General features: G+C 38.6%; 1 protein-coding gene across 19 annotated transcripts in view; it reads right to left on the bottom strand.

The window, feature by feature from the left end:
• The window catches only part of MCF2L (MCF.2 cell line derived transforming sequence like), a 164,366-nt gene that overhangs the window by 15,821 nt on the left and 122,677 nt on the right, over window positions 1-25,868 (bottom strand). For 18 of the 19 annotated variants that reach the window (XR_008730942.1, XM_055702331.1, XM_055702320.1 and 15 more), the window contains 15 exons: window positions 23,866-23,956; window positions 15,252-15,371; window positions 14,330-14,446; window positions 13,712-13,861; window positions 12,902-13,026; window positions 11,047-11,161; window positions 9,934-10,053; window positions 8,463-8,654; window positions 8,055-8,246; window positions 7,202-7,361; window positions 6,982-7,052; window positions 5,874-5,950; window positions 4,798-4,864; window positions 1,173-1,288; window positions 132-201 (listed from right to left, as the gene is read on the bottom strand). Coding sequence is in view for 18 of the 19 variants with exons in the window: in XM_055702331.1 (XP_055558306.1) it covers window positions 132-201; window positions 1,173-1,288; window positions 4,798-4,864; window positions 5,874-5,950; window positions 6,982-7,052; window positions 7,202-7,361; window positions 8,055-8,246; window positions 8,463-8,654; window positions 9,934-10,053; window positions 11,047-11,161; window positions 12,902-13,026; window positions 13,712-13,861; window positions 14,330-14,446; window positions 15,252-15,371; window positions 23,866-23,956 (1,783 nt within the window). In the remaining variant the exon portion in view is untranslated. Of the gene's footprint in view, window positions 1-131; window positions 202-1,172; window positions 1,289-4,797; window positions 4,865-5,873; window positions 5,951-6,981; window positions 7,053-7,201; window positions 7,362-8,054; window positions 8,247-8,462; window positions 8,655-9,933; window positions 10,054-11,046; window positions 11,162-12,901; window positions 13,027-13,711; window positions 13,862-14,329; window positions 14,447-15,251; window positions 15,372-23,865; window positions 23,957-24,070; window positions 24,682-25,868 lie in introns of those variants that run through there. The other variant, XM_055702335.1, reaches the window with a different exon arrangement.

The raw sequence follows: 25,868 nt of genomic DNA, 5'->3' as shown, positions 1-25,868 counted from the left end.
CATTCTCAATCTGTTACCTGTTCAAGACAAACAAAGTGGATGTGGTGGCAATTACTACATGAAAATCAGCCTCATATGTTACAGTCCTAGAGGGGCTAATGAAAACAATGCCAACAAAACATGACACATACCTGATCCAAAAAGCACCGTCCTACTAGTTCTGGGTATTCTACGTAGTTTTCTAGTTCTCTCAGGAATATTCTATGAGGAAGAATATTTTCTTAGAGCACATGTTAAAAAAGTTGTAGTAAACGTTCACATTCTTGCAAATCATTTTCTAGATGTTTGGAAACAGAGTTGTAACTCTGTACTACAGAACTAAACAAAACTCTTCTAAGATCACATACCTAAAAAGGGATAGCAAATTAAAACAAACATTCTGACCAATTTCTGTTAGCTTACTGTTGCTACAACTGAAATAAAATATAGGACTGGGGAGAATGGGAGATTTTGTTTCCCTATCTTATATATTCAGCAGCAGGATTTGTACAACTTAAAGTGTTTGGGTTTTCCTTCTCAATACAACAAACACCACAAAGCAAACAAACCAACCAAACCCCACCTCCTCAAACCAACCCACCCCCCAATAACAAACTACCCCAAAAAGTCAGAGGCAAAACTTCCAGCCTAGTTTTGCCTGAGTAAGAAACAACTGTTTAACATGCCTAACTTCTCTTCAAAGTACTTGTCTTTTCTAACAATTTAAATATTATCCAGTGAAGAAATACCTCTCTAGCAGCAAGGATTCAAACTTCAGAGAGAGGTCACTCAAGTATAAAATTAACCAGCCTCAACCAGATGTAAGAGTTGAGAATTTGTGGTTTAGAATAATAATTTACTTTCCACAGCAAATTTCATAAAAAATAAAAGAAAGCCAAACCCAAACAAACCTTGCTTTAATTAGCTTGTAACCAGATCCCAATACCTTTCTTCAGGAAGAGGACCACAATGAAAAGTTTACGGGTGTACCGAAACATTTCAATAGTTTCGCACAGCTTTGCTCATCTTTTATAGATATTTTGCTTTTCCTCCTCTATGCAATATGAATTTTGACATGCCAGATAGCCAACTGGGACTCAGTAAGGATATTCTTAGCAATTTAAATCAGATTAAAAGAAAGAGTAAGGAATCCCATCCAAATGCTGGTTTTAGATCTGAATGCAAAACCTCACCTGTTGTGAAAATGATAAATTTCTTCCATATTCCCAAACAAGATATCCTTCTTATTTTGGAGTTCTGGTGAAATGAGGTGAGCCATTAAGGGGTTGTCCATCTCTGCAGCATAACCCTGCAGCACAGGAGAAAGGCACATTGATTGTCACCCTTCACTTGCAGTACTCACCCCTCTCTGACAAAGGCAGACTGTCTGCCTGCAGGCTGACAGTGAGCAAAGAAAGAGCTCAGCGTTAATCATTAAAAGAGTATACAATTTCTGTTTTTCCATCAGTCGAGTAAGAAATACTTACAGACTTTAGAAAGACAATTGAATTATTGCAATTTTAGTTAAGCAAGGATGAAACAAAGTTTTCAATCATTTCCACCAAGCAAAGGCTATGCATTCCCATACTGCCTACATATTATAGTTTGTACTTTTCCTGTTACAACTTTACATATCTGTGTCTAAAGCCACAATTCCAGTACACATGTAAACCTTCATGCTGGTCTTGGCTATCAGTATGAGGGAACAAGCTGAGTGTACTTATTTATGCAGGTAACAGAAGGCATTAAGCTGCAAATTCTATCTTTAAGACATTTTCATTAGTTTTGGTACCAAAAGTTGTGACTTCAGATTCTGACATCTTCCATTTGTCATGTAAGGCCATATTCTCTTGACTGTTTATCTGGCACAGATAAGGAAAAGAGAACACACCAGTGGCTTTAGCCCAGGATTGTTCTCTGGTCCTGAGGTCACTAATCTAATCTGTGATCTCTCAAAACACTAAAAAAACCCCTAAACCAAACAACCTTCTCCCCAAAACCCAAACAGAACACCCCCAATCAATCAGAAAAACTGCAAGAATGCTCTAGTACCTGCATTGTCAGCAAATTTCTTAATGCAAGCAGGTTCCTTAGTGTACAGTCACTGAAGGAAGATGATGCAACCTACTTTAGATTTGGATTAGATTTCTCTCTTGTGGGTTTTTTATTTATTTATTTATTTATTTTTGTTGTTTTTTTTAAAAACAAAATTATCATGCAGAAGGTGATCATTGTATTAGTGACTGGTTATAATAAACTGCACTGAATTGTAACAACCTGACAAATGAAATGAAAGGGTAAGCAAAAGTGCACCTAGAACTAAGATTTTCAGTTTCTAAGTGATGTCCGAGCTACAAAAAGTAGGAGAACTGGCTAGTAAAGTCAGCTAGCCTGAGGAATTCAAGCATTTGGATAGGACAGTGATTAGATTTTTTAAAAAATCAGAAACATTCTTTCAAAAATCTGGGTATTTTTTCCTCAAATATTGTAAAAAAGAAAAACAATGGTATAGACAAAGATGATGGAACTCATAGATAGTTAACCATTGGTCCCTCTCCCGTATCTCTCCCCCAAACAGAAAAATGTGGAGTCTGAAGAGGGGGTGGGGTGGTGTACAACTTAAAAAAGAAGGAAGGTAAAATGTACAAAAAATGGGAGTTCAAAAAATTAATAGGAAAGAAGAACTATGGCCACCATGCAGTTTAGATGCAGTGAAGAGATGCATGAAGAGAATGTTGATTTCCACTTGAAGTAAAGATATGCTGAACATAGCAGCAAAGGCAGCATTGGCATGAAGAATGGGCACCTAACTCAGCTGAGATGAAAACAAACATGACAATTAAAAAAAAAAAAAGCATGAAATCCATACATTGACAAAAAGCTTTTGACAATTTCTTTTCCACTTCAGGCTGACATAGTACTTATTTTAAAGCTTTAATATAAAACCCCTTCATGTTTTACTATCTGTGCAGCACTTGTGTTTTAGGAAAGGCGAGGAAAAGCTACTCTATGCAGCCACAGGGATCATTTCATCTTACTTTAAGAACATATAAGGCTTTGCTTAGTCTTCCATTTGAAAGCTGTTCTAAAAGCATCAAAGTAGATGAAAAAAAGGCATTGAATACAATATCTAAAAATAGACTAGACCAGTATTCCACCCCCAGGAAAAATTACTGGATTTCACAGACTAAAGTAGGATGACCATGGTTATTAATGAAAGAAAACTATCAAGCTCAGATGAAAGCAATTATAGCAGTTTCCGAATAACCAGTCTTGGGAACTTCCCCGTTTTTTTCTACTGCAATCTTTGGCAGAGAGAAAATGCGTAGTAATTAAATATGACATAATATAGGAGAGACTGTCCATACAAAGGAGTATCAGGTTGTTTGACAGGAAGAATGGGAAGATTCATAGAATAGGAAAAACAAAGGAATTGGGAGAACAGCCAGAACTACGGATTAATAACTAGAAATACTCAAAAGCTGGAAGACTGCCATTGAACCATACCTCAGCAAGGATCTGATCCAGAATTACTGTTGGCAGTCCAACCACACAAATCCAAGAGATGAATCCCAAACTGCAAGGAGGCACAGAGAAGTGTGCCTGGCGTGGTCAGAATACTGGACAGCCTATCACAGAAAACTAAGACAGCTTGGCCTACCAAGGCAAGGGTTGCGCTATACTCTAAGCAAAACAAGAACACCACCAGAGGAAGAGAGAGATTTTGCAACAACCCAGCAGCAGTAAGGACCAAAAATTCTCCAGCTACTTGAGGCTTGGTTTTATGAACGGAGCTGTACAGATAGCACTGCATACAAAAGCAGAGAATAAAGTGATCCTTAAGGTCCACTCCAGACCTATCACACATCAGATGCAACCATCCTACTGTCATGAACACTTCTTAGCACTCGGACAGGACCCAGGACATAAATGCTACGGGAAGCTGAGCACAAACTATGTAAAAGCAACACCAGAGTTCAAAACCCTCATACAGTACTCTTATTTGAAGGTATGCACCCAGAAATTATCATTCCTAGTCCATAACTTAAGACAGCTCCTATTTAGGAGTTTAACATTGGCATGCACACTCAGAGTAGCCATTTGGCTCCTGACTGGCACCCCGATTAAAGTAATTCAGCCTCAGTTATCTGCAACTTCGTCATCTCCTACAGTCAAACTGGACTAGAAAAAAAAAAATGACACACGGAGGTCCGAAGACCTAAACTTGAGGAACAACACAAAATACTGTAGCATGTATCTACAAGCAACTCAGCAGTTCTGCAATTGTGCCTCCACAAAGGGAACACCTTTGTTTCCTTCACAATTTTGAATGAAGATATTATTACAAGGCACTCTGTTCCCACAGCTGTGCCCAAGACATATGGAAGATCACTTAAAGGTATGCAAAGAGGGATGCAAGAAACAAATTTTTTCCTGACACAAGATTCTCTCGATGCGGTTTCACATTCCTTTGTGACACACTACTGTCCTGGGGTTGCCCCAAGACTCTGGAATGAACTTTTGCAGGAATTCATCATTACACATCTCACTTTGTTCCACCTAAATAATTAGGCATATCTTATTTTCTGCCCAATTTGTGTTTTCTAATATAAAATCCCAGTTGCACGAATATTTCTAGAAAAAAAAATTGCACAGTCCTGCCTCTGTGAAAATATGATGAGAAAGGAGAGATTTAATGATCACACTGCTTGACAGGACAAGCAGAGGCATTACAGTGGTAAGAAGAGCATAAAAGCATCCATGAAATGGAAGAGAGAAAGAGATTCACTAACAGCTGCAATGAAATTTAATCTTTACCTCAAGAACACAGAGAAGTTCTTCCACATATGCACGTTCAGTCTCAATAAGTTCATTCATTACATGCCTGTAGACAAAGAATGAAAATTAAGGCAGGCCTATTCACTTATGCAAAGTTAGGAGGCAACATTAACTTTTTCTGTGTTTCTACTTTAATTCAGACAATAAAAGAACAATTTCCAGGTAATGGAAAACGTGATGTTTCATGGATACTTCTGTGAACAGCTTTAGTATGCTTACTGAGAAGCATGTATTTTAAAAACATTTTTCAATTTTTGAAAATGTTTTTAAACAGCAAAAAAGTCAAATGTAGCATTTGCAGTGCTGTAGTAACTGAATTGAAGCAGTGAATCATTTTATCATTGTAAATACAGAATCTGGTTATGCTGTGTTCACAAGTATTACCGTAGCTGGAGTTAGAGCTGCACAGGATTATCAAATACAGACTTAAAGTTACCACCTGTCATTTTAAATTAGGGGCATTTAGGGCACACTTTAAATATCACAATGCTGCTTTAAGTTTAATTCCCCTAACTCTCTCCACTTGTGATTTTGTATGATTTAACATGTGGTTGTAACAGCAAAAAGACAGAAGTATCCAGTTTGTAGGTAGAAATGTAAGCTCTTCTACACACATTGCGAGGGATAATATAAGTTTTTGAATATAGTTTTTATATAAGAAAGTTATTTTTTCATAACATTTATCAAAACAAGGACTAAAAAGAGTCAAATAAAAAGACAAAGCCTCCTGAAACAATGAGACCAAAACTTCCAATAGACTTAAAGGAGGCTTATTACTCAAAACTATGTCATCTCTGAAATGAAAATACATAGTTATCCTGCCATAGCATCACCTCGCTGCAGCAAAGCTGGAGTCTGGTACTATATAAACTGCAAATAATGCTACACACTGAAATATCTTCTTCTGTGTACAGAGCATAGCCAAGGCATTTCAAAAAGCACTGAGGCTTAATTCAGAGAGGTGTACTTGTCTTATCAAATCCTTAGCCAAACTCAGCCTTTGCTGGAACCAAATCAGAGAAAAAGCATTTTTTTGTTTATCAAAATACACTTACTGCCGTAACACAGCTAGGTTTTCTTCATCATCCATTGTAGATCCTCCTCTGCTTTGATGGAGTTCAGTCATTTCACTCTAAAGAAGGAAACAAACAAACAACAAAAATCATCACAACATCACAGACGGGGAAAACCCACTTTAAAATACAGAGCTTTACACTCAGATCTGCTTGCATGTATTTTCACAGGAAAGACTGTACTCCATGAAAAATTAAGGCAATTTGCAAGAATGCTGCAAAAAAATCCAAGTCAACCTGAAGGTCTTGAAGCACACAAGGACACGGGGAGTTCTCCATGAAAGGCCCACTTAGAAAAGACCATGGTTCAAGGCTCTTTTTTCAGGAAGACGTTTGAGCATCAGCATAATCTTGGAGGCAACACTGGCCTTAGTCTGTTTTCCAAGCTAAAAATGAGGTACTGTGCTAACTTTCTGGTTGCTTCCTAACTTAACACAGAAGTTCACTCTTACTTCTACTGTAATGACTGACCTAATTACAATTTGTTGAAAAAATAAAATAAAATAAAAATTAGAGGTTCTGCTTTCAATCCCCCTTGAACTAACCCTTTCCTCCAACTGTTGTCCCTACTGGTCACGTGGCCCTGCCTTGCTCCTTGCATTGTCTTGCTGAACCTTCGCTGAGTTGATTCAAGTCTCTAACCCAGTGGGAAACTACTTGCTTCTGCTCCTGCTGTCAGGTTACTTTCCTTGCCGGAGGCGGAGCAGGAAGACCATCCCCACTTGGGAATGGCAACCCATTAGGTCAGGTGAAGCTGTCTTGGAGCCAACGACAACTACCTCTTCACTTTCGCCAGTTTTAAGAGTAGCCAATTACTACTGGCAAATAATAAATGTTTCCTGTTCATAGATTTTATATTTTGCTGCCCCTAACATTTTTCCTAATATAGGCAACTATTTACTTTACATTCCCTCATACCCAGCCCAGCAACAAAGCAGCCTCTATTTAAACCACGACTGCTTCACCAGAGTTACTTTGATAGGGGCAATACCATCACTTTTTCAGTGGAATTGCCTCACTCTTCTTGACGTTCCTAAATATTCCATTCTATTATGATTTTCTCAAGCAGTATGTGCATAAAAAAAATTACCTTTCCTCTTCTGTAGTTTACCCTCTGAAGTGCACTGCTTTCTGAGTTGGATATGTATTCTCTTTGAAGACCTAAGCATGTAAACCAGAATCAAACAGCAGTTAGAACCTGAGCAGATCCAACACAGATGTTTGTGCAACCACAAATTACAGCTGAAAGTTTCTTTAAGTTTCTCAGCATAGCACAAAAAAATTAGTTACAGGCTACTACATTTGCTTACCTGGAGAAGTATAAGGAGATTTTACAAAGGCTTCAGGTCTTGGTGCAACTGGCTGAACAGGACGTGTCTGCTTAGCTGCCAATTTCTTAAGACTTACTTGTCTCTTTTGAAACATTTCTTCCATACTTTCTTGCTTCTGGAAAACCTTTTGCACATGCTCCTACCATTGCCACAGAAATAATAATAAAAAAAAATAAAATCCCTGTCAGAGACCTATCAACAAGCTACAGTGCCATTCACAAGCACACTGATTTGAAATTGCAATTGCTTTTATGCCACCTATAAAAATATTACCCTACTCTTCACTCCTAATAAGACATAATTTACAGTCATTTAGTACACTTAAAAATTGGAAAATCACTTCATAAATTTTTTTGTGCGCTTGCTGTAGAGAAACCAATGGGGTTCAAGTTTCAATTAAAAAAAATAGGGAAAAGGGTTTTTTGAGTGTGTAATGGTTCTGTTACGTTAAGAGATCAACTGAGAGGAAAAGCCATGTATTCTCAAGTTCTAAAATAAAGCAGTTACAAAGCAGAAGTCACACAAACATCAAGGACAGGCATGTTCTTACTACATTAAAAAAAGGTATTTCACATACTTACTTGGGATAATTTATTTTAAAAGCAATCCTCCTGTCTGAAAAATTGAAGTACTTACTAAAAGGCTCTGAAGCCCTTGATGCTTATCCAACGATATGACATGACTAGCACCTCAGGCAGGGAAATGTGTTGGCTTTCCAGTTCCCAGGTATAACTCTTAGTACTGATTATTTGGCTTTATCAATGGCCATACAAGAGAGCAATTCTAAAATTAAGAACCGGATGCACAGATAGGCATAAACGTCTTCTGGTACCTTTAGGTCCTCAGTGAGGAGCTGTGCATACTCTCTGTAAATTTTATTCAACTCCTTGATTTTATTGTCTGCACCAGTGTCCAGGAATTTCTCGATCTCCTGTAATGCTGATTCTGCACCATCCTGAGACTGACACTTATCCACCGGCTGTGAAGCCAGCAGATAAATTCCTTCATCACACCACTTCATAGACTAGAAACAGAGAAAAGAACAGGCTCAGAATGTTTGATGTCAGCATCAACCACTAAGAGGTCTAAAACATTTCATACCTATACTTGTGATGTATTCAGCTATTTAAGGAGAAAATGTCCAGCACACTCAGATATTTTTACCTGCTGTTACGACAACAGGTTGACTGAGGTTTTAGCACACAAGATGGGAAACAGAACTGTTCCGTACAAAATTTACCTTTTCTAGTAAGCCATGCAGTTCTAGAGATTTGTTAAGAAGATTCCTTCTGCGTTCTGTCTCAGTAATGAAGGCATCACAGAGATGATGAAGTTCACTGCATTTTGGAATAATGGAGTCCACAGCATAATGATTGCTTTGAATAAAAGCATCACCCTCTGAGGCTAGCATTCTGGCTTTTGCTATAGTTTCCTAAGAAAGCAAACATTGATTTAGGTAAGTCTGGAGCACAAATCTTAAGAGGAGCAGCTGAGGAACTGGGGTTGTTTAGTCTGGAGAGGAGAAGACTCAGAGCGGACCTTACTGCTCTCTACAGCTACCTGAAAGGAGGTTATAGGCAGGTGGGGGTAGGTCTCTTTTCCCAGGTAACAAGTGACAGGACAAGAGGAAATAGCCTTAAGCTACACTAGGGGAGGTTTAGATTGGATATTAGGAAAAGCATCCTCACTGAAAGGGTGGCCATGCGTTGGAACGGGCTGCCTAGGTAGGTGGTGGAATCGCCATCCCTGGAGGTGTTCAAAAAACACGTAGGTGCAGTGCTTAGGGAGATGATTTAGTGATGGACTTGGCAGTCCTAGGTGAATGATGGGACCTGATGATCTCAAAGGTCTTTTCCAACCTAAATGATTCTATGATTCTATCTTTCCTTGAATCATCATCAATGAAAGAAGTTAAAATTATACCATTTGGTTTTACACAGTAAAATACACATGTTGATAAGAACACTTCTTTAGTTAACAGCTGCCTTGCCTAATAAATCAAAGTGATTTCCTGTCTTCCCAGACACCCAAGAACGTTTATGCCTTCTTTATTGTATCGGAGTACTTCAGAAACATTGAGTTTAATCATATGCCTCCCTGTGAAGGAACTACTATTGGCTTTCTATGCCCTAGTTATTCAACAGCATGTTTGTGTGCATATGTCTGCAATTTGGAGTACAGCAGCATTCTGAACCCCAGTTAAAAAATATGTAACTGCAGCACCTCATCCTCAAGAGCAACAACCTCACTTACTGAGCTGTATATTTTATTGAAGCACAGATCATAATAAGGTTCTCCTTCTACAGTGTTCAGAGTGTATGTTTCTGTTCATCATCTTTTAACATGTTGTACATCCAATACACAGCTTTGTCATTTCTGAGATTTAATGAAGTAAGCGGCTTTAATAGTAATGGAAGTGGCCCCTCAATCACTAAGTGCAGAACTTTGCTATGCAAACATTTCATGCAATTCTTCCATGAACTAATCACACCAACTTTATGACTGGTCACTCTGGTCTTTGAGAGATGCCAGAGAACTGGGCTGCTCCAATGGTTAAAAACTTTATTCCAAATTCCTTCTGCACAGTGCCTGAGACACTGATTCTGCCCCGTTGTCAGCTTAAGCTCTGCTTATAAGATATACCCAAACATCGTGCCCCTCCACACACACATTGTCATACTAAAAATTAAGGAGACTTGCAGAGTTCTTACACATGACTTTTCTTCAAAGTTGGCAAGATCTTTCAAAATATGCTCCACGTGTGAACAGCTGTTTCCCACATCTGTGAAAGCAGTCAGTCTCTCGGACACAATATCCAAAGCTGCTTTGACCTGAAATGAGACACAGCTATGTATCTGTGTGATTCTACCTCTCTGGAGACCCACCAGTTGAATAACTGATAGCCACTATTTCCAGTCAGGTGACTCACATTATGTGGTTACTGGGGCACAGAGAGAAACCACTTTTACTGACAGCCTACCTTTACCCCCAACTCAAAATGAAAACAATTAAAAAAAGGCAGTGAAGTAATTCTATTTTCTGGTAGTGAAAGAAAAAAAAACCAAAACAACAAAACCCCAAACCCAACAATGAAGGAAAACTAACGTTCACAAAGCATTTACGATCTTGCTTTTACCAGATGATTGTAATACAAAACAACATTAACAACTAGCAAAACATGAGGGAGAGGTCCTCACACTAACAACTGGCTGAGACAGACATACAGACACACACACACTTGTAGGAGGGTTTCAGAGCTTTGCTCCCATGGAGACACAGGGGCCATGCTCTGAGATCAGCTACACCAGCATAGGGAGACTGTAGGTGCCATCGAGCATATGAGTTAAACTAACATGAGATCAGAAACTGGCTGTAAAAATTGTAGTTCAGCCTCCACCCAGCTTCCAACAGTGTGGTTGCAACTTCCCACCCACAGTGTTGGAGACTGTTTCATAAAATTTCAGCCAGAAGGTTTAGGTAAGTCTTGGTTCCTTAAAAGGGCCTACTGGCAAGATGAAAGTGTTGCAGCCACCGTATTATGCTTCTGTGGTGGAGAACAGGTTTCAAAGGAGTTTTTGAATGCTTATACACTGCTGGGCCTGTGGAAAAAAAAATCATAAGCCTGCAGAAGAGAAGCTATTATGTCTCTATAGGCAAGTATTCAAGGTAGTAAAGATAGCAGTATGTCAAGTAAGGACACACTCAAGAAAAAAGTTGGAGAAAGCTTTCAAGCACACACGAGCTGCAGAAACAAGAGGGGTAAGTATTTTCGCCTGAATCATTTCTATATTACCAAATACTGACTGCCACCAAGAAGTTCTCACCTCTCTGAAATTCTGTTCAAAATTCCGAAGGCGCAGACATTGCTCAAGTTTTTGCTCATGCTTAATCCAAAACTCATCAAAGGCAGTCTCCGTTTCATGTAATTGAGCCAGAAGCCTTTAAAAAAAGAAGAAATACTGTAAGAATGATGGGTATAGCCTTCAAGGGACAATACAATCTTCCACAGTAAACAAGAAACTTCCCTAAAGCAATATCTTCCAGAAAAAATAAACTGGATACAGGAAACTTTCTGAGTATTGCACAGAATTGTTTCCTAGAATAACATTGACGTAAAACTGAAACCCAACACAAACATTCAGTTATGAAAAACTGGCAAGTGCTGATTTGAAGCTAACTGCTGCGCATACTATTTCTCAGCTCTGTCCTGGGGACATGGGGACTTGGGGCTAGCAAACATAAATAAAACATGCAAATGTGTGTGGGCTAGGACCCAGAGGAACTCAAGCCTTGGGCTATAAGGAAAAATGAAGGCAAAAATTTTTACTGCTGTGACCAGCCAGCTGCCCTTACATTTCATTCTTTGGAGCAAGGTTCATAATAAACCCGAAGGTCATTGCTGCTCCTCTTCTGAGCACAGTTACTACTTAAGTATCACAGGCAAGTGTGATACAGCAGTACTGCAATGAAAAGAGCCTTCTTCGATTATAACTTTGGTGAATGCCTTAAACCTTTTACTTTTCAACTTATCTTCCAATATTGCATTTGACAGCATGGTATCCTATGGACTTATCTTTACAGTCTGCTTTGCTGTACTCAGACTACATCCAGGGAACATATCAGAATTTTAATGAACTTTTGTCTTCAACAGCAGAGAAACAAACTCTGAATTCGCAAGTTAAAATTGATTAGAAAAAAGGCAGACACACAGAGTTTGTTCCAACTTCTGTCAGATATTGTATTGAGTGGGAATATTTTGGATAAATAAGCAACACCCACTCCGATTGTTCTTCGGATAGCTGATAGCAACAATGACCAAAAAAGTGACTTCTGCCAAGCTTTGTGGATTGGAATGGACAGTTATTTGGAAAGAAAAGTCAGCCTGAGTGTAACAGAAACATGGAATGACCGACAAAAAAAGAATGCAGAATACTGCCTGGGGGAAATGAGCTATGCTTTCACAGCTTTGTTCAAATTTGCATCTGTGCTATGGTGATATAATGTCTTCAAACCTGGCAGTAATTTAAGGGAGGGGGGGTGGGGAGCAAAGGAAAACAACATCTATTACTTGTATGCCCAAAGGAAGCATATAGGTTATTTGTGCATAGATACTTCAAGAGCAGTGTACTCCCTAGCAGCCCTTTATAGGCCACTGACGACATTGGTAAGATCTCAGCAATGTTAGAAGCTGCTTTGGGCAGGGTTAAAGAAAAAGAAACCCCTCACTTCAGTTCAAAAGGACATAATGAATGTGGACAAATCTGCTGAAAAGAAGGGATATATTACTTCTGTCTTCCTATCTGCTTTCCCTATAGCAGCAAAGTTTCCTTGGGTTGCACTTTAGTTTCTAAACAAAGCTTCAATATTCTTTTAAATAAGGAAAAGCTGCTGAACTATATAGTCCAAATCTGAAAAAAAGAACAGCATTAGTTGGCGCCAGAAATCAAACCCCAGCCCTTATTTCCTTATCAGCAAATGACCCGGTAATGGACAGCAGGGGTTTACTTTGCTCAGAACAGAACAGACAACAAAGAAGTTGTTTCTGAAAGTACATTTTATATGTTCATGTTGTAATATCTGCTTATTTGCTAAGGTTAAGTATGGAACTAAGCAAAAGAGCTGGGGAGGCATCAAAAAAAAACCAGAAAAGCAGCATGTTCATTATTTTGCTCCTCTCACCTTTCTACCGTTGTTTGATTGTCTAGCTGATCTTGATTCAGTTTGTATTCAGGATTCTCAGTAACTGGTTTTGAAATACTTCCAAGGATATCATCTCCCTGTTCTACTGCTAACCTGATATCCTCCTACAAAACAAAACAAACACCCCACACACTGTAGTTGTGTGGTTTTTTTTTTTTAAAACAGACTTCATAAAGCACCAAACTGGAAAAAGGATTTTGTTTTAATAGCAATAGAGCAACAGTAGTATGATTAAAAGCAGTGTTTGACAACAAATACAGACAGTAAATGCTAAATTTCAGCTTCTTCTACATTTACCAGTTTAAGATCTCAGTAACTTAGTTGAATTTTCATGATACGTAGCCTTCTAGTGTCTCCTTAGGTTACAAATCTCTCAAAAGTTTTTTGGGGTTTCAAAAGTATACATCTAACAGTTTTCATTTAAGCTGATTTGAAAGAACATTAGTCCATTCTTCAAAAAGTCATGTATCTGCATGCATATGAAAATAAAATCAGTTTTCTTGTTGCAAACAAACCTACAAATTATAAACACACCACTACTTACACAGGAATTTCTGTTTCCACATACAAATTATTATGCATTTGTACATACGTAGACTTAGTCTCAATAAATGTAATTTTTGAATGCAAAAAGGACTTTTAACATCAAGCCAAGCAAACGAAGTTCAGTAAGATTTCAATGTTTTGTATTATTACTATTAACATCCTCCACATTTTCTACTAACATTATTAGCTATAAATTAAAACACAGTTTCACTAGAAGACAAAATCTTTACAAGAATTACATACCTTCATTTTGTCCTTCTTTTCTTTATGTGTTGCAAGAAGGGAGCTGGTTGATTGCACATCATTTGGTAGTTCTGTTTCAGCCAGTTCAGTCCCAAAGGACTGAAGAATCTGAGCTGTTTGCTTAACCTTTTGGGCGAAACCTTCTATAGCCTTTTGGAATAAAAATCATTAAAGATGTTTCATGCTCATCACATACACATGTACCAATGACACATACACACAAAATACAGCTCTCAAAACAAACACAAGCAGGTTAATTACAAGCCTGAAAAACGGTCAAAGTATAATTTTGCAAGCAACAGATACCGTCACCATTAATTCCTTAATTGTCTATTTTTCCTAGGCTCGTATCAGGTCTATCTTCCTCATATTTTTATAATCTGGAGTTATTTTACAAGTTGAGATTTTTCTTTCTTGTAGCAAAACCAATAAACCTCAACACAAAAACACACTGTAGTTCCTTTGCTCCAAGTGTTCAGAAAACCACTCCCAAATTATTACTCATATTATTTCTCTAAGATGACTAAGTACCATTGGGAACATCTTCTCACTCTGAGCAAGTCAACTTGCATCACTTGGAATCTGTTTTATAAATGACAGGGTATAAAACAGACTTACAGTGCGACGGGACAGCCATCTGCTATGGCAATAATCCAGGGTGCCACCAAGATCTTCTGTTAATTGTGTTTTATCAATGTAACCCTGCAGTTCTGACACTGAGCCCAGCATTATGACCTGCAACAGCAAAGAAAGTGAACACTATCAGAGGCGAGAATTCTCTTCTTAAGGATTCTAAGCCCCATCCTTCAGCCTCTGATAGAGAAAACTCAGCTTAATACAAAAGCAAATGATGGAACTATTTCCTTTGCGTACAGAAAACCAAACTTAACAGTTGTTTCAGTTTAAGATGATGTAAATGTAGATAACTGCATACGAGCAAGAGCAACAGTCATATTCAAAAACAGCTTATGGATCATACAACATAAATTACACCACCAGTTTTTTTATCTTGATAAACCATACAAGGCTTTTTTCTAAGGGCAACATTCATTCAACCTATTTATCCTACGAGAGAGAAAAATAGTACCTCTGTGGATTTGGCATGTAAGGACTGGTTCCCCAAAATAAACAAGGGGTGGGGGAAAAGTACCTTAACTTAAAGACTTGAAAATTTCACCCTTGACATTGACATATGATACATAAAAACTTGTATATCTTTAGTTCATTTCATTCCAGTTTATTTTCAAGTATAAATGCTGTACGTTTTCAAACAGAAGTATAATCAGTGGGTTCACTGGCAATGCAACAACAGGCATCAGTTGTATGTTTGCTCAAATGACAGAAACTACAGCATTTGTCCATGGGAAATGCATTTGCCTCAAAATTCACATACTTCAAGAATAAACCATCAAGAACTAGCCAAAATTGCTGGAACCGCCTTTAAGCATGGTGTTTTGTTGGGATTTTTTGGCCCTCGCTAGCTACATTAAGTACTTTTAACAGATTTCTGACAGTACAGTGGGAACAGAGGATTACTTACAGGTACTTTCATTTTAAACTCATCTTTGTTGAATTTGAAAGCAATGTCTGAGAGAGCTCGATGAAAAAATCCTGTTGGGCGCAGAACGAGGACTAGTTGCAGATTTCCCGGGAAAGATGCCTGCAAAACAAGTTTAGTCTGTTATTTTCTGTCTCAGCTCCAGAAAATATTTTTGAACAAGGAGAAGCCCCTGTTAAACCACAAACTAACTGTATCAAAGGCCTCCCATAATGGGGTGACCAATTACAAACTTGCAAGGCTTGCACAAAGAGCTTCATTCAAAGAGATGTTTACTCATCTTTGGGTATTGGAATCTATTCTCCTGGAATCAAGTTTTTCAGGGCTGGCTTGTACTGCTCTTCAGCTAAGATTACATCCTAGCCAAGGAGGCTAAAGAACAAACAGCAGTGGCTTAGTACTTTTTCAACAGCAGTACTTTCAGGGTTACCTTATCTTCTCTTTAATAGAGGGTGTCAAGAGAAACCGCCATTATTGTCTGAGCACCGAATACATTTCTAATTTGCCCATATACTACCTTGCCAGCTGCCTACACAAACTATTGCCACCAAGACAATTTCTCAGGCAGTAGCTTAGAAATAAGCTTTAATTTTGCAGACAAAAGTAAAAATCAAACAGTAATTGTCAGCTCTTTTTCTCATTATCTTACAACTAGTAGTCTCAAGATCTTTCCTATTCTACAAGTGATAGGGGGAAAACAGAAGAGAGCTGAAGGAAAGCAAAGAAATAGCATTAAATTAGTAAAAACCAACCCCTGCTGTGGCAGAGGTTTGCATACTTGGCATTTAGCTATTCTTGAAATTATGCAGATCTTCTCCCCCTTTCGTTATTTCCACCACAGGGATGCAGTGAAGCTCACTAAAGAAATGATCATTACAATGATTAAGTATGCTATTTTCTTCATTATACTGTTGGAAATTATGTCACAATTTTAGTAAACTGAATTACTACCAAAAAAAAAAAAAAAAAGGTCAACCAAAAAACAAATACTGACTGAAGGAACTGTTATGCTATGATCTGTTTCCATGCTTAGTGAAACTGTTAGGATCTGGAAGGCTGGAGAGTAGTTTAATATCCATTTTAAGATTTCCAAGAGTCCCAGGTATTTAGCACTGGAAATTACAAACTTTTAAAGAAAAAAACCAAACAAACAGTTTAAAACTTTTCTGAAAGACTTCACAGGTGCATTGTGGTTCCCCAGATACTCAGTATACAACCGAGATCTCAGCTTGACTGAGAAACCTTAAAGGGCTGAACTTCACAATCTGTCTCCACTTCAGTGATGTCCAAATTTTCTAGAAAGCATGGTGGTTTGGTCCCAGAGAAGTCTGTCTGAGGGCTGGGAACAGAATCCAGACAATTCTGAGTGCCCAGCTTCTCATCCTTGCACTGTAAACAATCTGTCTCTGTGTACTAATAGTAGTACACCCTGTGGACTTACTAATCCACAGTTACTAGAGGAAAAACTTCTAACAGAAAAATTCCTGATGGTATTCAGAAGAAAACGTTAAGAAAAAAGATGATTTTTTTAACCTTTTTTCCCTCTGAATTACTGTACCAAGGGCAATTGCAGATTTATTTCAGAAAATTAATTAACTCATATTAAGAGACATTGCAAGAATGGATAAAAGATTTTTTTTTTAATAAATATCCTGAATAATCTTTTTACAATGATGGCTGTGCAGTCTATCATTTCACGCATTCAACAGATGTGTCCAACTGCACCTGGATCACTGTGTCCCGTTCCGGTTCCCACAGTTCAAGAAAGACGTGGACAGACTGGAGAGGGTCCAAAGGAGGACCACAAAGAAGATCAAAGGGCTGGAGAACCTGCCCAGTGAAGGAAGACTGAAGGAATTAGGTCTCTCCTCTCTGGAGAAGAGCGGGCTTGGGGGGGACCTCATTACAATATTCCAGCCGCCACTTAAAGGGCATCTACAAAGAGGACAGAGGCTGTCTCTTCACAAGTTGCAGTGTGGGAAGGCAATGGGTACAAGTTGCACTGAGGGAAGTTTCACCTTGATGTAGAGAAAGAAATTTTTTTTACAGTGAGAACAATCATTCACTGGAACAACCTCCCCAGGGACACGGTAGAGTCCCCATCACTGAGGTTTTTCATGATGAGACTGGACAGGGTGCTAGTGTCAACAAAGCTCCCTTTCCCCGGGAATGGTTGGGCCCGGTGATCTTTCAAGATTCCTCCCAATCTGAGCTGTTATTCTGTGATTCTATTGATATTTAGGCTATTACTGAAGCAAACAGTAGTAGCCAAATGCAAAGCAATAGTAATTTTTTCTAAACTGTGTATTATCTCTTATGAAATACAAAGTTTAACTGCATGACCAAATTGAGTATCTTACTAGTATTCAATTCAAAGAATACACATGTACTATTATTCTCCATCTCAGTGTGTCTACCCAAAATGACACTGTTGAAGTCACTATAGTCTTGTACCACTAACTCCCATTCAAGGCTTGCCAGAAGTTTCCCCTCTCTCTCAACAAAACCTCACATTCTAGGTTACTCTAACTGTCTACAATACCATTCTTAGCTCCACTAGTCTGTCTCCTATGCTTCCCATTTGGTTTTGTTTTTTCAAAAAACAGTTTTTCAAGACTGATGCCTCCTCTGTTTGTTGTGGCTAGGAGTCAAATACGCAAATTGACCTTTGTGAAACAACAAGAAGAACAGGGAGGATTGCTACAGTAAACAATGCTGGACCTGTGCCAGCTATTCCAGTTTATCTGAGCTTGTCTCTGCACTGCCCAAATATTAATGTTTTCCTAACTTTTTTTTTCCCTTAAAGCCCTGATGACTTGCAGAGACAATGATATGATGCAAGAGATGCTCCTTAGATGCATGTGAACTTCATCAACCAGTCCACCCTGAATACAAGAGAACAAAACCCCCAAAACCAAACCATAACACCCAAGTCTACGCTCCATTCCAGTCCAGCAGCATGTTTGTTTGAAGCCATTGTATGCTAAGCAGACAGAGCAAACAATGAGCTCTCAAGAACGCTGTGCCAAGTGTTAAGCACAGAAATAAATATTCATGGATGTTTAGTACTGCCATACAATAAAGTGCCTTCAAGGACTGTTGAAGTCAATGAACTTCACTGCAACTTGAAGAAGGGTTTGTGTGCTTGAAAGCTGTTTTTTCCAGAAGTGTCTTTCTTTACTAAATGAATTAATGCCAACTGCTCCCCCAACATTTTGTCTCAAATATTATACTTCAACTCATTTGATACCTATGCAAAAGAGACCATGGGTCATGTTTTTGGTATCCTCTATGAAAATTAGAGTAGCCCCTATTCTATTGTAGCCCAACCCATACATTCCTTCATCTCACTTGCATTAGTTCTCTATCTGCTTATCTCCTTCACTTTCCCATCCAGTCAGGTCAGTGCTGATTCCAAAGATACAGGAAAAGATGCAGATGTGCATGTAGTTATCAGCTTTGAAATGAATCTGACCAAACCAGGAACTCATATACAGCACAGCCCTTAAATCAAAGCTTTCTAATACACTGACATCTTTGCTGCCTTGTAAGTACCCTGAATCAGGAACACGGGAAGAACCTTTGCTGGCTGGAAAAAACAGGAACTACTTTAAATCCTCTGGGAAATCAATTAATTAATACTCAGGAACCGGTTGACCTGCCCGCTCTCAGGCCTCCACTTCTCAGGGATGTGGAGCTTTCCACTGCATGCTCTAGCCTTCTGCAAAAGGGGGGAATCTTAGAGAGACTGAACGCAGCTGGGTTTTGTGCAAAATGGAAAATTAAGTGAGCTGTGTATAATCTTATTTATCACTTTTCTTCACATTATATTAATGACAGAGAGGATGTCTGTAGCACCAGTATTGACCCTGAAGTTAAGCACCTTCTAACAGGAGAAGGTAAGGAGAGGCAGGTCTTCTCTTGAATGAAGATGACACAATGCTGAATGGCTGGTAAGGAACTGCAAAAGCTGGGCAGGAAACAACCCCTGCCTGACGCTCAGTAAGGGGTGGTGGCAGCTTATTTGCAGGGAAGGGCGGGCAGCATTTTGCCAGGCAGGTACTGAGATTCTTCATATCTTTGGTTTCCCCTGTGTAACGTGGTCTTGCTCTGTCAGTGTGAACAGGGAGCTATTTAAGTCACTCAATTTTACCTGCACCAGTCAAGCTGAGAAGCAATCCCCCACAACTGAAAACAGCCCATAGCTGCTAGAGGCTACTGGGCAGATGGCATTTTCAAGGGAGGAGTAAGTCTCACTGAATCACATACTTTACAATAGTTCCAATATTCACTGAGGTAGGATGCAGTGCTGCCAGGCTGCCGCTCCCTGGAATGGGCAGCACTGGAGCAGGGCAGGGGCTGGGATCTACAACAGGAGCCAGTCACTACAGCTTTCAGTAGTGAATAGCCAAAGGTGAGCTTTTGGAAAAGACAACCAACACCTTTGAGTTTTCATATCTCCGGTTACCCCCTAGGGCTTATTTAGTATACAAAATAATTATGTGGATAGATATATGTACCTTTTAGACAGAGATTCACTTAAAATAAAGTTGCAGTCTGCTGTGTTCAGTCCCACAGAGCAATTTGCTCAGCTGACCCAGAGCTCAGAAGTCGTTTATACTTCTACACAGCAAAGAAAAAGCTATTCTGATAAATGGTGAACCTACAACCCCTTTTCTTCCACTTCCCAGGTAAACAGGCAGCTTTCAGAAGTATCCAAACCATGTGAGCCATCAAAGAGCTAATGCTTGACCCAGTTTTAGTAGTTCTGTTTCAAAATACTTGGAACAGCACTATTTTCCATTTTATGAAGAGCTTCAATATACCCAACATTACCAAACTCTGTGGTGGTGTTTTTGCTTCTGCACTTATTAGTATGCCGTAAGCCACAGGGCATTTCTTTCCAAAATACCTGTGTATATAAAGGAGCTAATAAGTACTTCCCCCCCCCCCCCCCCCCCCAAGACTGTTTATTCCTGGCTAGAATGAAGTCTCTTACACAGGCTTCTTGTCAAGGAAGAATCTTGAATTAAATCAGTTCATAAAAGGAGCAGTTTGAAAGCTAGGTTTAAAAACATTGAGCTGTTTTGCATTAGATCTGGGTTTAATGCTTGTGTTATGATCCTGGTTTTAGAGTTTAAGTGATTCACTTCTCTCTTTTTACATATTAAAAAACCCCATGTAATAAAAAGGAAAAATGGCTGACTATACAAGGATAACCGCAAAAGTGCCTGCACATGTAATATTCTCAAAACAACCAAAGCAATAAGACAAAAATGTACAGCATCTCAAAATAACCTTTTTAGTTTATCATTTACTGGAATAAAATTAATATAAATACTGTTCTACCTTCATCATACTGTCAAGTTCTTGTTTTGAATCCAAGCAAAAATAAGAAACATGACTAGGGGCTGAAAGAAGAGCAGTTTTTTCAAACTCAACCCATATAAATTGTTAAGTGTCATTACAGTTTTCCAGACATGACACAAATTGCTAGCTAGAAACTGGACTAATGGGAAATACCTATCCATAACAAAAAATAGTGCCTTTCATGGAGTATCACTTACTAAATGCATCTTTTCTCCATCAACACTCACTAAGAAACTCAAGGTCTTTCTATAAACAAGGCAGAAGAATGCAAGGTTGGATTACTGTAATTCATGGTTTCTCACCTTGGATGTAAAACCAATGATAAGACTCCAGATGGCACAAAAACGGGACTGCCTGGCTCCTGCAAGGTTTAGGTTGGTATTAGCAACTCCAGTCTCTCCATTGCGTTTTGGTATCCTCCTGCCAGCTAAAGGTCTTGGCCCTAATCTTTAAAGCAATTAATGGGCTATGCCTGTGCTACAGGGAAGGTTGCATTTTGATTTATGAAGAGCTAAGAAAAACCAGTGCTCTGGACAATGCAGTCCAAAGCAGAAGACATGAAACCTGCATGCAGTGCATCCTTAGCCAAAGGTGGCAAGTCACAAAGCAAACTTCTCCAGGGGGTTGAATAAAACCCAACTCCTGCCACATTTAGAAAGGACTGTAAAGTTTTGTTACTGGGTAAATCTTTCTCACTACCACCTGAGCAACCTCCATACCAACTTCTTGCTCAAGAGTAGTTGCCCACATGTATGTTATTCCCTAAACACCAAGTTTAAGGAAGTTTGTTTCCTCTGAACTTTCAATATGAGGCTGATGGATGGCTATGGTGGAACTTTTAATGATGTTGAGTGCAGTTTTTTGTTTGTCTAAAAGGCTGAGTTCACACTTCAACATTTCCCTCAAGATGGAGGAAGACAATGATGACAGGACAACAGAGACAAAGAAAAATGTAATGACATAGGCTTCATTTTTTTAAGAAAACACACTGGAACTATGAACAGAAGAGCAGTGTGAAACCCAAGAACACATCGATTAGTAACATGCCACACTCCTGTAACTGTGGATTGAATATTGCTTTTTTTAGTATGATAACACCGGGCAGCATGGGAAGGAGAAAAAAAAGTAATTTTTGACTGCATGGAAAGGAAAAGGGGATCAATTTGTCTGGTGTTTGTCCTTCACTCGACTACAGTTGGGAAAATACGGAGCCATTTTACCAAGCTATGTGACTGCTCCTCCTTGCACCCTCATTCATCATCATCAAAAGACAACTCTAACTGTTAGGAAAACTAAACAAGTGGAAGTTAAGCCTCCAGTTTCCCTTGAACCATTTAAAAAAACCCCTTTGTCCATCAACAGGACCCAGAGAAATCCTCATGACTTTGGTGCAAGATACGTATTGTGTATATTTGGCTTTGTTTTTTTAAGAAGCAGACAGAAGAAATGAATTTAGAGTTCATTTATGGCAAATATTACAGCAAACAAATGGTGGACAACAGCAAACAATGACTTTTCACTATATTTTTTTTTTTAATATGAAGATAAAATTTTCAGGCAATCGAGGGTGACATGACGATTGCTGAAGCCCAAGAGAACTGCCACATACATCCACAGACACAATACAAAGCCAAAGCTGAGCCAGTTCAAAAAAGGAAACATATAAAAAAAAAATTATGCCTCTAAATATTAGACTTCAGCTAGGAAGCATGATTTCTCTTTTAAATAAAGCTCTCAGAAGAATGAGAAAAGAAGAAAAAAAGGAAAACAACCCATCACCAACAGCACTACAATCCGCAGTGCTCCCTGCTCAGTACCCTTCTCCAGGCAAAGCCCTTAGGCACCAACATGATCACTACAATGATGGATCCCTTATCATGGGGATAGATACTCAGGTTCTCTATATTGAGTTTCTAGGCAACACACAGGAGGAACGCTACGATAAACATTACTATTATGGGTATAAGTAGCATGTCTGTAGTTGCCCCCCACGCTCTACCACCCCAATTACGTAAAAAAAAAAGGACTGTCATCTGTGGAATACTCACCTGTCCTTGAACAGAAACTACAGCATTGCATTTTGAAAAAGATTTAAAAACTCCATAGATATAGTCCTTTTTCCTTAATCATCACAATTTATGCTGCTCTCTGTTTCCACTACTGGAATCTGCTCAATGCTGCATCTCAAAATTTCGAAATGAGCTGCAAAAGCAGATTTTGCTGGTATTTTGGCATATTTTCAATATTTTAACATTTCTAACATACTCACTGTGGAAAAAGTCGTATTGTGAGAATATTATATCATTATATATTCATTCACAAAAAAGTCATGTAGTGGGAGTAAGGTATTACCTTTAAATAAATACCTTTAATTTACAATAAGCAAACAGTTCTTTGGTCAGAATGGGGCTACACAAAAATGACATTTACTGTTTTGATTTAACTTTTACCTTACAGAGTCAAAATTTTTCAGCCACTAAAAATTGAATAAAAGATGCTTACAGCACTTACTGGAAAGATTATAAACACTAACAATTCAAGCAAGGATAACAAGAAAAAAACCCCAAAGAAATAAAAAAGTAAACCAACAGTAGGATAAGCACATGATAAACATGAATCTCTTTTCCTACTCATGTAAAAAAAGAAGCCTCTAATAAGCTTAGTTTTCAGATTTAAAAACTAATAATTAAAAAAGAGAATGAAAGTACCAGCATGTGCTGTTGATTGATCACAGTAGGTATGTAATATCTTAAGGTACACAAGCAACCCTTATTTTAATTTGAACACCACAGAATCAGTTTTTACACCTGAATACCTTTCACAAGTGGCAAACTAAATCAGGACCCTCATCCCTTCCTAAAAGGAAAGCTCACTTGAATAGTGAAAGGTGGACCCAAAGCTGTATAGGACACATGGGACGTCCATGTAAACACTGGCTCCCACCTGGAAGAGCTGCACGCTGCACACATTTGCATGCACACACACACATGCTCTCCAAGTGTTTTCTCAGGAAGATGTTCTGACCTGCAAACTGCATTAAAAGCACATCATAGATACATGATGCTTGGTCCCAGTCAGCTGCAATACAAAACTACTGGATACTTCCTGGGTCATCTATCAGCTAACATTTTGCTGAAGAAATAAAATATTTCCTGTTTTTCCACTCATAAGAGGAAGGTTCAACACAGAAAATCTTCCTTAGGAGTTAACTTAAAACAGTACTCACTGCTATCCGCAGTATGGAAGCTTTCACAGAAGTCCATTTGTCCTGTCTGCGATCTATGACAAGAATAAATCCAATTCCAGCATCTCGCAAACTAAGTTTGGAGGAGGAAAGAAAGAGAAAGTTCAGTTAAAAATGCAAATGAAATTCCTATGTTGTCTCACTCACAAAAAGCAGTTAAAAACTATTTACAAAAAAGTAGCTTGACCTTTTTGTGCTGAATCTTCTTCATCTACACATCTGAAATAAATACATACTATACACCATTGGAAAGATGCAGCAGTCCCAAACAGGTTCCACAGAGCTTCAAACCATATTCAAATAATGAATTCTTCTTTTTCACAAGCGAGTTTTTACATTTCTTGCACAGAGATTATTTCAGAGGAAAATAAACCCCTTCGATTCTCCATTGCTTTGGTGCTGATATAATCCCTCCTTCATGCTGTTTACAGTATAATTCCAGGATCAAAACAAAGTTGTTTTCCTTTTGCATCTGCTTTTAACCTTCTGTTTGAATTGTCTTCCTCCTCACTGATATTTAAAACTCCCTAAACCCACAGATCCTTCTGATCATTCCATGATACTGCCCTGCGCATCTGAAATTCTCACATGCCTCCAGGTTGCAAACTTGTTCCCAGGTGCATTTTCACGTTCACCGAAAGAAAAATATCCCTATGGCATTTAAACACTCCAAGTCGTAGAGGAGAAAAATGGGATCAGACGTGCTTCTCTGGAATGGAAACATCTGTGAGAGAGATTCTGCTCAAATCCTTGTCTATGGGTGACCTTTCTTTTTCGCCTGTGCTCAGCTGCATGTGCTACGGAGTCCCAATCAAGGGATCTGCTCCTGTTTTGTAATTCCCCACTAAGCCAATTGTGCAATGCCAGCAGCAGCCCTTGCCAGCCAATCGCAATCAAAATGGAAATGACAGGCAAATACAAGGCAGACGGGCTCGGATTTGTTATTTTCTCATATATTTGGTCATTTCTAATATATGTGCTGTATTTTCAATCTGGATAATAATTTACTGCAAGGCCTACTGTGTGTCATTTAGAAATACTGTGCATCAATTTGTTACCAACATACCTTAAAAGGCAATATAAAAATCAACACACAACAGAATGTCAGGATCTCTTATTCGAGATTGCTGAATCATGAAAACATGAGCTTTGCTATATGAGATTATGTTGGTAGCATAATAATAACAGGATGATGAACACAGGTATCCAGATGTGTCATCTTAAGCTATTCTTCAAAATTACAATTTTAAACATGACTCACAGTCTACCTCCTCTCTCTTACAAACCGTAATATCTCTCAAATTTACAGACTAAATATTTAGGGAGAAACATGAATAATCATAAAAAATGCAAAGGAACACTTGCTTTCTTTCAAAAGAAGCTAGGCAGTCATTTTAACATAGGAGAATATTAGAAACAACCCCTCGCTACCTATATTCAGTGCATGTTACTTAACTCTTGCCTCTGGGTTTGGACAATACTGATAAACAACATCTGAGTACTTGCTTTGTAAGCCTGAATAAATCTTGCAAACAATCAGGGCTTTATATTAGCAATATGCTTCCCACTACAGTAAATATCCATCATTTACTAAAGCTTCCCCTCTTCCTTCTCTTTCTTTATCTGAAGTGCAAGAGGGACAGATCCAGACTGATTTTAGCATCTTCCTGTTCCCCATTTAAAGGTCCCACCATTTTAACCTTTAGCAACTGAGCAAAATAAAATGCCAACAGCGACCACGTTCCACAATGATCAAGTTGCAAAACAAAGTCCTTGGGTTACACAGTCTAAACATGGGTGAATGAAATAAAAAAGGTGCTACAGCTGTTCCCATGGCAGTTCATGCAGATTTTGAAGAGTATTATGATGCTTAGAGAGCTATTTTCCCTGCTCAATAGAAATCTCCAGGATTCCTGGAGCATTATGGAAGCATAATTTCAGATCCCACAGAGTACCTAAATGCAACATCTGTATAATATTTCAAG

Source organism: Falco cherrug, chromosome 2 (assembly GCF_023634085.1).
Source record: "Falco cherrug isolate bFalChe1 chromosome 2, bFalChe1.pri, whole genome shotgun sequence".
Classification (NCBI taxonomy): domain Eukaryota; kingdom Metazoa; phylum Chordata; class Aves; order Falconiformes; family Falconidae; genus Falco; species Falco cherrug.
This window is presented reverse-complemented; position numbering and strand designations above follow the sequence as displayed.